This window comes from Eucyclogobius newberryi, unplaced genomic scaffold (genome assembly GCF_026437365.1).
Source record: "Eucyclogobius newberryi isolate DKJ021-1_F unplaced genomic scaffold, fEucNew1.0.hap1 SCAF_8, whole genome shotgun sequence".
Taxonomy (NCBI): domain Eukaryota; kingdom Metazoa; phylum Chordata; class Actinopteri; order Gobiiformes; family Gobiidae; genus Eucyclogobius; species Eucyclogobius newberryi.
The window spans coordinates 10,448,331-10,460,862 of NW_027316500.1; the positions used below are offsets into that span (position 1 = coordinate 10,448,331).

Sequence of the window (12,532 nt, forward strand, 5' to 3'; positions counted from 1 at the left end):
TTTTTTCAGCCAACATCAGATATTTTACTTGCTGTGGTGGCTGATAACCAATATATAACCAGTATCAATATCAGTCTTTCAAAATCTATGGTAAGGGTCACTAATTGAAGTAAATTAGTGTAATGACTTATCACTTAAAACACACACATTACATCAACCCTATGTAACAGGGAATTTTGCCAATACAATATATGAACAAAAACAAAACAAAATATAGCCGCAAGCGGCAATGATCGGCCCTCGCTACTCCGCCGCCACGCCGCAAGAGGAGGGGGCGCTAACGCGCCCCAATTGTCCTTTTATTACATCTACTGCTGAATCTGTGACGCTGTCACATCTTCTCCCCTTTGTTTTACCATCAAAAAGCAATTTTATTTTGAATTCTTGGCAAAATGTGCGGCTTTGCCGCACAGACACCGTGACTCTTTGAATAAAAATGTGGATAACTTTTGATGGTCCACCCCTGAAGATGAGTCTCACCAAATTTCAGGTTAATATGTCTAACGCCCTAAGAGGAGTTTGTGAAAGTCTAAAGTGTAAACATGTTCTGGCGATTTCCCCATTGGAATAACATGGAAGGTTTCGGTCATCGTTACGGCAACGCCATAACAATTATGACATGGGTCTCATTGACTTTTCTGATGGGGATGCCAAAATTGAGTTGTGTGTCAAATTTCATATAATTTCGCAAAACTAAATATTTAACCTCCATATAAAATCTGTAGGGGGCGCTGTGGCTCCAAATTAATTTATTTCACTTCAAGTAGGTTTAGGGCAAAGAGTTTAACAACTGATTCTAATTTGACGCAATTCGGACTTTATCTGAGCAAACGGCAGAAATGTTAAATATGGGAGATTTCTGAAATTCTTGCTACAGTTTGCAGCTTTGCCGCACAGAGACCGTGACAGGTATCAATGTAATTTGGATAACTTTTGATGTCCCACTCCTCAGTAGCATTTTCACCAAATTTCAGCTTTTTAGGGCCAACGCCCTGGGAGGAGTTCGTAAAAGTACGACGTTTGGAAAAACTCCGAAGTCATGTTTAGCCATTTTTGAAGCAATATGGCCGACATTTGGTTGGGCGGACGGCGTTGCCGTGAAAATATTTTTTACTTCTCTTGTCACCATCTACCTCTGCGCCAAATTTCATGATTCTACGATCAGATTTTTTTTGGGTCATTTCCCATCTCTCAATGCATTTTTAGTACATTTGGGGGCGCTGACGTGCCAATTTTTTATTTTAGAAAAGGGAAATAGCCAGAATGTAGAGAGGCACGATTTTTAGAGGTGTGCAAATTTTTGTGACTTTTCGTCAATGTTCACTGGGTGAAAAATAGGGGGGTTGGTCCCGAGAAGGAGGAGGAGGAGGAGGAGGAGGAGGAGGAGGAGGAGGAGGAGGAGGAGGAGGAGGAGGAGGAGGAGGAGGAGGAGGAGGAGGAGGAGGAGGAGGAGGAGGAGGAGGAGGAGGAGGAGGAGGAGGAGGAGGAGGAGGAGGAGGAGGAGGAGGAGGAGGAGGAGGAGGAGGAGGAGGAGGAGGAGGAGGAGGAGGAGGAGGAGGAGGAGGAGGAGGAGGAGGAGGATTACATGCTTATATGCACGGAACATGCAAGAGATGGGGAACGTATTCGTGAGGTACTTAGCGCAAATGAGTAAAGTGCTCGTTTAGTGCACACTTTTGCACGGGCTTCGCCCGTTTACAACGGTAATGTTCCATTTTCCTAATACTAATTAGTATGCACGGGGCGTGCATGAGTGAAGGAGTGCGTTAGTGAGTGTTTGGAAGTGGGCGAGCGCTTCGCGCTCGATTTCGTGCGCACTACGTGCGCACTTTCGCAGCCGTGCTTCGCACGGCCTTACGAGATTAATAGGCCTCTCGCCAGCTTGTGGCGCTCGGGCCTAAAAAGAAATAAACATATTTGTAGGTAGCACTTAAGAGGAAACGACTGCAAACACAGGAAGGACATGCCATTAAACCAAAGGCCATAGTCTACATTTTACATTAAGGTGGGTGTGCTATCGTAGTATTGATGATTATATGTTGTATGTTTGTAGAAGTGGGTGGGGCCGTCGTGGTCAAGGTCGAACGGGACGAGGAGGACTCTGAGAAGAACAACGAGACCGACGACGACACCATGTTCACGGGCCTCGGCGACGACGAGAAGTCAAAGCCGTCTGTGGCGCCGCGATGGGTCACTCGAGTCTTCGCAGCGGACTGTTTGTGCCGAATCATCTTGCTCTGTGAGAATGCGGACAAGGCCCACTTCGACCTGGCAGCGGCCCGCTCTGCCAAGAAAGGTACTATTTACTACTCCGTACAGTGGTTAGATTAGATGTAATTATAAAGGTGTCAGTCAGCGAAACAAAAGTCTTGAGTTTACTAAATCAGAGGGTTGACAGTTACCAGTAACTGATATTAGAAACCACTTTTAAATACGTTTTAGGTTAATTTTGGCATAAATATTGAATTATCAAGGTTAAAAACTGATTTATTTACAGTCAATATGAAAAATTTGACTAAATGTTAGTGGCTAAAATAGGATATAAAGTGAGAGTAATTAATTTAACTACACCTTAATTATCCTTAATACAGGATGAACAAAAAAAAAAACTCACAATGAACACATAGTATCAAGAAGGATTCAGGCTTAGTAACTATATAGGGTTAGGTTAGTGATATGAATTCTTTGATCATTATGAATTCTTTGTTCCTGCTTTATTAAGGCTTTTAAAAGTGTAGTTACTATAAAGTGATACCATTCACATTGTGCATCTGTAATACAAAACACAATTGTAAGCAGTGTATCCGAGGAGGAATTACTCTTTGTATCAGGATTTTTCATCATTAAAACAGAACAGAATATTAAAACCTACACATTTCGGACTGATTAAACACAAGGATCAACAAAGTAATTTTCCAATGACCTCGAGGCAGCAAAGATACATTTAGGACTTGGAGAGAGGTAATAAGAGAGAGGAGGAGAGAGGGCATGACTGGTCTGCCTGCTGTGTTCGCTGGCTAATCCCTTGAAAGGTGCACTTCAACTAAAACTCAGATCTCTTCCTCAAGGCTATATCCTGTTTCTTTTAAAGCACTCCAGAACACTCACATTTCCACTGGAGAAAATTATGCAACCTTGTCTCGTCAGCATTCTTGTTTTCAAATCTGAACTCTTGTCAACATCCTCTGTATATTCACGATGGATATTCAGCTATTTATGTATGCTCTTTAACCTTGAAAACTTGAAAACTCTAATCTAATCAGTAATTCAATTGGTATGTTAAAGTAATGTAAAGAGAACTGCATTTGAAAATAATAGTTAATGGTCTTAACAAGGGATACGAAACCGAGATCAGAGTAAAACATGGCTCGCTTAAAAACTAAAATCACACTTGGACTGACCAAAGGACAATCTAAAAATTCTCAACAAATATATATTTTGGTACATGCCAGAACATAACCACGACTATTTGAATCGCTGGCTGGAAATGGTGTTATTGAGCTAATCTATTTCCCTCCAGGTGATCTGCTGGTGCGTCACTTGTCTGACCTCATCCGTATGGCGTTCATGGCGGCCACGGACCACAGTAACCAGCTGCGGATGGCCGGGCTGCAGGCGCTGGAGGACATCATTAAGAAGTTTGCCTCTGTCCCAGAACCCGAGTTTCCTGGGCACGTGATCCTGGAGCAGTACCAAGCCAATGTGAGTCATACACAATAAGTTAAATACAATGAAGTACGGTAGTGTGCTGAGTGAGTGTCAATTAGTGTTATGAAATGTTTTGTACGAGGCGATTCTATTTATTATTATTGTCATGCATTATTTTTAACTGATATTTAATGGCATTTCACATCATAACTTGGTGTTAAATACAAACATTATTAATTTGCAAAACCAAAAATGCATATAATTTAAAGTGCATATGACAGGTTCTCGTGTTTTTCTAATTAGGCCCGAGCGCCACAAGCTGGCGAGAGGCCTATTAATCTCGTAAGGCCGTGCGAAGCACGGCTGCGAAAGTGCGCACACAGTGCGCACGAAATCGAAACACTCACTAACGCACTCCTTCACTCATGCACGCCCCGTGCATACTAATTAGTAGTAGGAAAATGGAACATTACCGTTGTAAACGGGCGAAGCCCGTGCAAAAGTGCGCACTAAACGAGCACTTTACATTGAGATGACGACCGCTTCGCGGTCGTCATCCCCATATAAAGCACTCATTTGCCCTAAGTACCTCACGAATACGTTCCCCATCTCTTGCATGTTCCGTGCATATAAGCATGTAATGCAAAAATTTAACATTATTACTGTATAGAGGGCCAAAAACACAAAGTGGGCGGAGCCCACTCAAAATTATCGAAAGTACCCGTCAGTGACCAGGGACCCACACCATGAGGTAGGAAAGCGCGAGCGCTTTCCGAAAATGTATAGTTTATGATATTTGAAAAATGGGAAACATTGTTTTCGCATCGGAATATTATTCTTCTTTCTTTCTTTCTTCTCGGGACCAACCCCCCTATTTTTCACCCAGTGAACATTGACGAAAAGTCACAAAAATTTGCACACTTCTAAAAATCGTGCCTCTCTACATTCTGGCTATTTCCCTTTTCTAAAATAAAAAAATGGCGCGTCAGCGCCCCCAAATGTACCAAAAATGCATTGAGAGATGGGAAATGACCCAAAAAAAATCTGATCGTAGAATCATGAAATTTGGCGCAGAGGTAGATGGTGACAAGAGAAGTAAAAAATATTATTACGGCAACGCCGTCCGCCCAACCAAATGTCGGCCATATTGCTTCAAAAATGGCTAAACATGACTTCGGAGTTTTTCCAAACGTCGTACTTTTACGAACTCCTCCCAGGGCGTTGGCCCTAAAAAGCTGAAATTTGGTGAAAATGCTACTGAGGAGTGGGACATCAAAAGTTATCCAAATTACATTGATACCTGTCACGGCCTCTGTGCGGCGAAGCCGCAAACTGTAGCAAGAATTTCAGAAATCTCCCAAATTTAACATTTCTGCCGTTTGCGCAGATAAAGTCTGAATTGCGTCAAATTAGAATCAGTTGTTAAACTCTTTGCCCTAAACCTACTTGAAGTGAAATAAATTAATTTGGAGCCACAGCGCCCCCTACAGATGTTATATGGAGGTTAAATATTTAGTTTTGCGAAATTATATGAAATTTGACACACAACTCAATTTTGGCTTCCCCATCAAAAAAGTCAATGAGACCCATGTCATAATTGTTATGGCTTTGCCGTAACGATGACCGAAACCTTCCATGTTATTCCAATGGGGAAATCGCCAGAACATGTTTACACTTTAGACTTTCACAAACTCCTCCCAGGGCGTCAGCCCTATTAACCTGAAATTTGGTGAGACTCATCTTCAGGACCATCAAAAGTTATCCACATTTTTATTCAAAGAGTCACGGTGTCTGTGCGGCAAAGCCGCACATTTTGCCAAGAATTCAAAATAAAATTGCTTTTTGATGGTAAAACAAAGGGGAGAAGATGTGACAGCGTCACAGATTCAGCAGTAGGCGTAATAAAAGGACAATTGGGGCGCGTTAGCGCCCCCTCGTCTTGCGGCGTGGCGGCGGCGTGGCGAGGGCCGATCATTGCCGCTTGCGGCTATATTTATTACTTAGTTTTGTGAGATAAACTATATGATAAATATGTATCATATAGTTATACATCAGTCAAGTTGACCATTGTATCTATTTTATGTACATATCACTCATATCATACTTGGGTAGTATTGTATTGAGTTACGTTGCATTTCTGAGCATTAAGGAGGAAATAAACATGAATCTCTCGTTTGAATGCTTTTAGGTTGGAGCTGCACTCAGACCGGCATTTTCACCTGATACTCCGTCTGATATCACAGCTAAAGCCTGTCAGGTGAGACTGTCTCTAAGTCACTATATCATTGTTCAAACCAAAATGAGACAAGAGTGTAATGCTAAGACATATATCAGTTGTTACTGGTTTTGCTGGTTCTATGCCAACATTAAATGAACAGTTTTTGACTCTGCGATTGATGCAAAGAGTAAATGACAGGACTGAATTTTAAACATGTCTTTTAGCTGTATGACTAATATAATATTTTAAAGCTGGTGCAATCTTGTCAGAAAGGGAAATATTCAAACTGTTTATTCAAATGTGACCTTCTGAAAGTAAAAATGTGTTCCTCAGTTAAATGGCATGTTCAACATATTGTGGTCTGTCGGCTTCAAGTCTTATTCTCATTTCAGAAACATGTTTTATAACTGCAAACCTGGTCAAAGCTTAATAAACAATATTTTACAATTTTTACGTTCATAGCATTTTGGTTTGTCAGTTTAATGTGACTGTCCAGTGGTGTATTGTTTATAGGGCATAATTTGAATGGTATATGATTAAATTTCCATCCCATTTTGACACTTCAGGTTTGCAGTACGTGGATTGGCAGTGGTGTGGTGAGTGACCTCAACGACCTGCGGAGAGTCCACACTCTGCTGGTCTCGTCCCTGGACAAGGTGCAGGCTGGGAAGGGCTCGTCCAGTCAACTGTACAGTGAGAGCGCCACTACAATGGAGAAACTGGCTGTTCTCAAGGCTTGGGCTGAGGTTTGGGAAAAATACACTGTATTTTGACACAAATAAGGCTTGCAACAGAATCCATAAATGGGATTGTCATGTCATTAATGATCTTAATGGCAATATAAAGTTGCATTTAAGTGTACATGAGTCATGCCCCCCACTTAATGGGTCTTAAATGGGCTGTTAGATTTATCATAATTAAATCACAATCTGAATTTAATGGTTGTGCGTAACATCTTACAAAGGCTGCAATTATATAGGTGAAACATTGTCCTCCTCAGAGAACAATCCTCTTTCCTCTTATGATCTATAGAGCCCACTATCTCTGTAGTTTATACCTCTAGAACACAAATGGTCCTGGACGTGTTTAAATGAACTCGCTTGTCATTGTTTTAACATATGAACTGTCACAGGTTTATGTGGTGGCGATGAAGATCAAGAAGGAGGCGGAGTCTGAGCCTGCTAAACCAGTGAAGAGTGGAGAAGAAGATGAGGATGAAGAGGATCTCAGTGTGGACGTGTTGCCGCCTGACAGTCTGATCACTTTGGTCCAACCTGAGCTGCCCTCTCTGAGCCGCCTGTGGCTGGCCATGCTCCGAGACTACGCTTTGCTCACTCTGCCCGCCGAGTTCTCCAGTCAGCTGCCTCCCGAAGGTACATTATTTATTGTTTACTTTTTACATTCTCAACACCAGGTGATGGACACAGAGTGGCACACAGACAGACAAAAACTTTCCTGCACAGACTGAGGCAGAAGGAGAAATATGAAGCGTATCTAATTTTCCTTATCAGACAGATTCCAAAAAGTCAACCCTGCTGTGCCCATTCTCTCCCAATATACTACTACAAGCACTTTTAGATCAAAACTGAAGAGTTCTTGGTGAAAGTAAGCCAGTCCTTTTTACGCTATACTCGTCTAGTTTACAGTTTAACTGGCATATTAAGACGCGTATGAAAATAAGACTTATTAAAGCCTTTTCCTCATGACATTTGCTAATAGAAAGGCAGTTAACATTTTGTCTTGAAAAATGGTCACATGGAATGATTGGGGCAAGTTTAGTCACACCAAGTACATGATATCGTGTCTAACAATAAGCTGTGATCGTATTAGTTGTATAAATATTTACATACTCGCTCTAATATATACAGTGTGTGTTTTTTCAGGTGGTGCGTTCTACACTCCGGAGACCATAGACACTGCTCGACTCCACTACCGCAGCTCCTGGGCCCCTGTGCTCCACGCTGTGGCCCTGTGGTTGAACAGCACTGGGTTTGGAGTAGAAGACAAACTTGAGTCTCCCTCTGCCCCATCCAAGGCTGCAGGAGTCCCTCCGTCCAAAACGTTTGAGGACTCGGTCAAAGATCGAATGCATCTTATTCTAGGTAAACATGACTTAAGTTTACTTTCTGAAAGTCTGAGTTTCATAGCCTTTAGGTTTAACATGCACATTGTAAGGAGTTTTTGTTTACCTTCAAGTTCACTTTACATTTGACGACAATAGAGTGGACACACCCCAACAGTATTTTTGTTTTTTTTCTCAGGTGTCAGCATTGAATTTCTTTGCTTTCCACGTCCTGAGGTGCCCATCGAGCATGTGATGTCCTGCCTGCAGGCCTTGTGCACGCTCTTTGATTCACCGTGTGCCAAGATGCACATTGCAGAAGACCAGGTATTTTAAATGTCATCACACTGGGTGTTTTTACATGGACAGTAAAGTATAATCAAATAACCCAATAATTAAAGCTGATTTTTGTATGTGTTTTTACATGCACAATAGAAATCTGGGAACATGGGTCAATGGATTGAGTAATTGTTGTAATTGGAAGACAAAATACAGTGACCTTTTAAAATAACGATTTCAAACTTAAACAATTTTGTCTTTGCCACATTAGTTTGCCCTTTTCTGACTAATGTTCCTTATCAAAGTCTGCACAGGTTTGAACTGTCATAAAGAAATCTGATTACTCGCATCAGATATTATTGTCTGATTATCAATAATCTGATAACTCTAGAAATCAGACAATAATCAGATTTTGGGTGTATTGCTTTTCTCCAAATGAGGTTGTAAAACCTGTTTGAGTTGTTGATTACACAAAATTGGACTTTGGAGGGTCTTACCAGGGGTCAGCTGTACAGTATGTCTTGTAAAATGTATAAACAGTAATGATGGCCATGACTTTGTTGTTGACTACAGCTGTTAGTACAAGTATTCATTTACTTTATTGGGTCCAGTCTCATTGAAAGGTGAATATGTTTGAACTAAGCTCAATCATGAATGAATTTAATCTACACAGGCTTAACTTCATACTTAACTTTAATATTGTCCTATATTATATAAATAAAATACCCACCTCACCTTGACTAACCTGTCGCTCTATAGCTGTTGGCAGTGGAACTCCTCAATGTGCTGCACAGACTGTTACTGACCCGAGACCCTCTGGCAGTTCAACTCCAGGTCACTGCCGTCGTCCAGGAGACCATCAGAGCAGCACAGGACCAGCTGCAGCAACAACGCACCTCCAGAAGTCAGACATGCACACTTTTTTTTATCACTTTTACAGATTTCATTTCTGAGGTTTAGTTATATACTGTAGGTTCAAAACTAAAGTTAATTTTTATGGCACAATTTGCACACAAACAAATTCAATGTGCTTTACAGAACAGGAAATTAAGCCTTAAAATAGTAATACCAAATAAAGACCTAAACAATCAATATTAATTTACTTTAAAAGAAAAGATAAAACTTGCAAAGATGTTTCAAATTTCTACTACAATCATCTTTCTTGTCAGTTGCTTCCAAATCTAGAGTTACAGCTTGCAACTGGAAGAATATTTTTTTTTTTCTTTTTTTGCCAGTTTCCAAGTGAAACTAATGACTTTCATGAGATTAAGTAGTTTGTATTCCAACTTTTTTTTCAATACATATTATTTGTATTTATTTAAATAATACAAAATGAAAACACAATCAAACAAACCAAACTTGATACAGTAAAAAGCAAAGTCAGTATGACATATGTCCCTCTTTCGTACTAGTCCCATTGTCCATTTTAAAATTCTCCACAAAGGATGGTCTTTCCATTTAATAAATGTCTGATGTTATTCTAGTCCTTGACAGTTGACTCCGTCCCCGTCATCCATTTCCACTGGTATCCATCTATTGTTTCCATTGGAGTTTTACATCCGAGATACATACTTTTATTTATTATTGTTTTTGTTTAATGCAAAATGGAACAAAAAAAAAGAACCAACGTGTGCTGTAACTTAACATATTTATATTTTCTTCAAACATCTACTTTTATCAATCATCTATTATTAAACTGTTCGTTTAATACATTTAGACAAAGACGAGGAGGTAGAGAAGGAGTCCGGTCCGGGCCTGGGAGAGGGAGGAGACACTGGGGAGCTGGTTCCCGGTAAATCCCTGGTGTTCGCCTGCATGGAGCTGCTGGTGTTCATTCTTGTTCGCCATTTACCACAACTCAACACCAAAGTGAAGGAGTCCCCGAGCCATGCCGCGCTCAGGCCCCAGAGGCTGTCGGAGGACAGTGCGCGGCTGGTGGCTCACACAGTGTCGATCCTGGCCGAGCTGCCGTCCCTCTGCACTCCAGCTGGTGAGGTCCAAGACAAACTACATCACATCAGTGAATCTAGGCACATGCAGGCTTTTTTATTGTATTTAAAGGTTAACAAAATTGTCTGCAATGGTGAAAAAATGAATATATCAAACTGTCTTCCATAACTGTGGTCCTGGTCTAAGGTCAGTTTTGTCCTAGTACAGACTTGGATTGGTCTGTCCTAATCCTGGTCTATTACAGGTTTAGTTTTGAGTCTAGTCCAAGTTTAGTTGAATAAATGCAACTCGAATACAAAGTGCGGTGTATTCAGAACGCATTTTGTTCAGATTATTGGTCAAATCAAGTCAAAAAATACATGCACAACTTAAAAAAGGTATGTTCTGTTTTGTGCAAATTGTGATTGGTGTCAAGATTATTTATTTGGTAAATCAATAATTGTGATTATTTAGGTCACAGGACATAATCGGAAGGACTAAAAATACAAATTCATGTCAATTTTCGAAACAAAAATATGTAATTTACGTTCAATCTATCTCCAAAAACTTCACCCTAATTATAAATTGTTTTTTTATGTTAACTTTAATATATCATTCAGAAAGTTTGATTTGATTTGATTTTGTCACCTTAACTTTATTCTGTCATTCAGAAGATTTTATAAAGCTGGTCACAAACTTGAGGACAATGAGAATGAAAGAAAATGACATAGTTTACTGTTGTTTGGTGAGTAACGGTAATCACGAATAATCAATAAATTGTTTTTTCCTCACAATAATCGTAACAACTAAAATGTGATAATGTCACACCCATTCTGTGCATTTTCAATAACCAAAGAAAGAAAGTTTGTCCTTTTCATTTCTGTGTATTTCGTAATGTGAATTTAAATCTGTATTGAGCCGTGGCTTGGTTTTTGCAGGGAGCATGACCATCCTTCCTACTGTGCTCTTCCTCATCACTGGAGTCCTGAAGGAGACTGCTCTCAAAACTAAGGACAACTCTGTGCCTGCTCCTGTCTCGGCGGCGCTGCAGGCCATCAAAACCATCATCACCTCCCCACTGGCCCGAGAGGAGAGCATCAAGACGCAGTGGACCACCCTTGTGAGGAGCAGCCTGGCCTCTGTGCTGGAATATTCACAACCAGGTTAGCACAAAGAAGGCTTTCAAATCCTTTAATGTGTAGGTGTCAGTCACAGATATTAGCCAGTATTTAGGCATGTTTTTTATGAGAGTTAAAGTTGCATTATAATTGTCCAAAATATGGGTTATGTGCCAGTACGTTTTTGTTTGTGTTTTCCAGACTAAATATCCAAACCGTGAACCCAAAAATTTTATTAATTACACTATCCACATTTATTTATACCAGTCGTCAGCAGATAGCCACTCTTCTCTTTTTTCATCCGTAGACTTTATTTGACCAGACTGTAAAATGGGGATGAGAGAAGGAAGGTCATTCAACCGTTTGTCGAAGTCAAACTGGCACTTCTTTACACTTCTTTAAAGTCCTTTCGGGGCAGGAGAATGTTCCCAAGCATATTCCAGAGTAGTTTTTATGAAGATTTGGACAAATTTTACCCAAAGGAACAATTATTTTACTTGATTACTAAAAAATTACAATACAAAACAGTTCATAACAGGAGAAAACGATTTAATAATCATTGTTTATAGAGCCTTTCTTTAACCTTAGCAATTTTACCTGCTCTCCATGTCAACAAATCAAAAAATGCTTGTAAAAAATTAAATTAAAATCTGCAATGATGGAATTTGAAACACAAAACTTGACTCTGGACTGATGCAAATGTCTGTATTTGTTTAGATGATTCCCGGCCCGACCTGGACAATGTCAGCATGTTGACAGCGATCACTCTGTTTCTGCTGTCGGCGGGCGGCGAGCTTGTCGGTGTGACTGTGCTGCAGAAAGGCTGCATGGATCAATACAGGAACGCACTCAACTCTGGGGATCCCTGGGTGAGCACCTGTCTTTGACAAAAAACACCTACACTTAGAGCCTTTCTCAATATATTTTACTAACTAGTATTCTCTCACAATTACTCACACCGGTTGGAACTTGGCTTAATTCTTTGTCGTTTTTGTACTCTATGTCTCCTGTTTGTTCTCTAATTTATGCAATATAATTATGATTGATGATAATTTTGATAAACTATAATCAGCAAGTTATTTTTTGGGCAACATTTATTTAACCAGGAGAGACGTATTAAAGGTGGCATGGACGATTTTTTTGGCCCAAATCTGAGTCTTATTTCCTCGTGGCGTGGACTGCCAATTAGTCCTGCCACGTATCAATCATAGAACTCACCTCGGAACTCAGGGTTGAGTTCTCAAATCACCGAAAAATCGTCCATAACGCCTTTAAGAT

At 40.3% G+C, this 12,532-nt stretch overlaps 1 protein-coding gene across 2 annotated transcripts in view; it reads left to right on the forward strand.

Annotated features, from left to right (window-relative positions):
- The window catches only part of heatr5b (HEAT repeat containing 5B), a 30,858-nt gene that overhangs the window by 15,437 nt on the left and 2,889 nt on the right, over positions 1–12,532 (forward strand). For both annotated transcript variants that reach the window (XM_072437332.1, XM_072437333.1), the window contains exons 24-34: positions 2,054–2,296; positions 3,521–3,702; positions 5,837–5,905; positions 6,433–6,612; positions 6,999–7,239; positions 7,750–7,968; positions 8,128–8,255; positions 8,967–9,111; positions 9,925–10,197; positions 11,075–11,299; positions 11,972–12,123. In XM_072437332.1, coding sequence (XP_072293433.1) covers positions 2,054–2,296; positions 3,521–3,702; positions 5,837–5,905; positions 6,433–6,612; positions 6,999–7,239; positions 7,750–7,968; positions 8,128–8,255; positions 8,967–9,111; positions 9,925–10,197; positions 11,075–11,299; positions 11,972–12,123 — 2,057 coding nt within the window. The remainder of the gene's footprint in view (positions 1–2,053; positions 2,297–3,520; positions 3,703–5,836; positions 5,906–6,432; positions 6,613–6,998; positions 7,240–7,749; positions 7,969–8,127; positions 8,256–8,966; positions 9,112–9,924; positions 10,198–11,074; positions 11,300–11,971; positions 12,124–12,532) is intronic.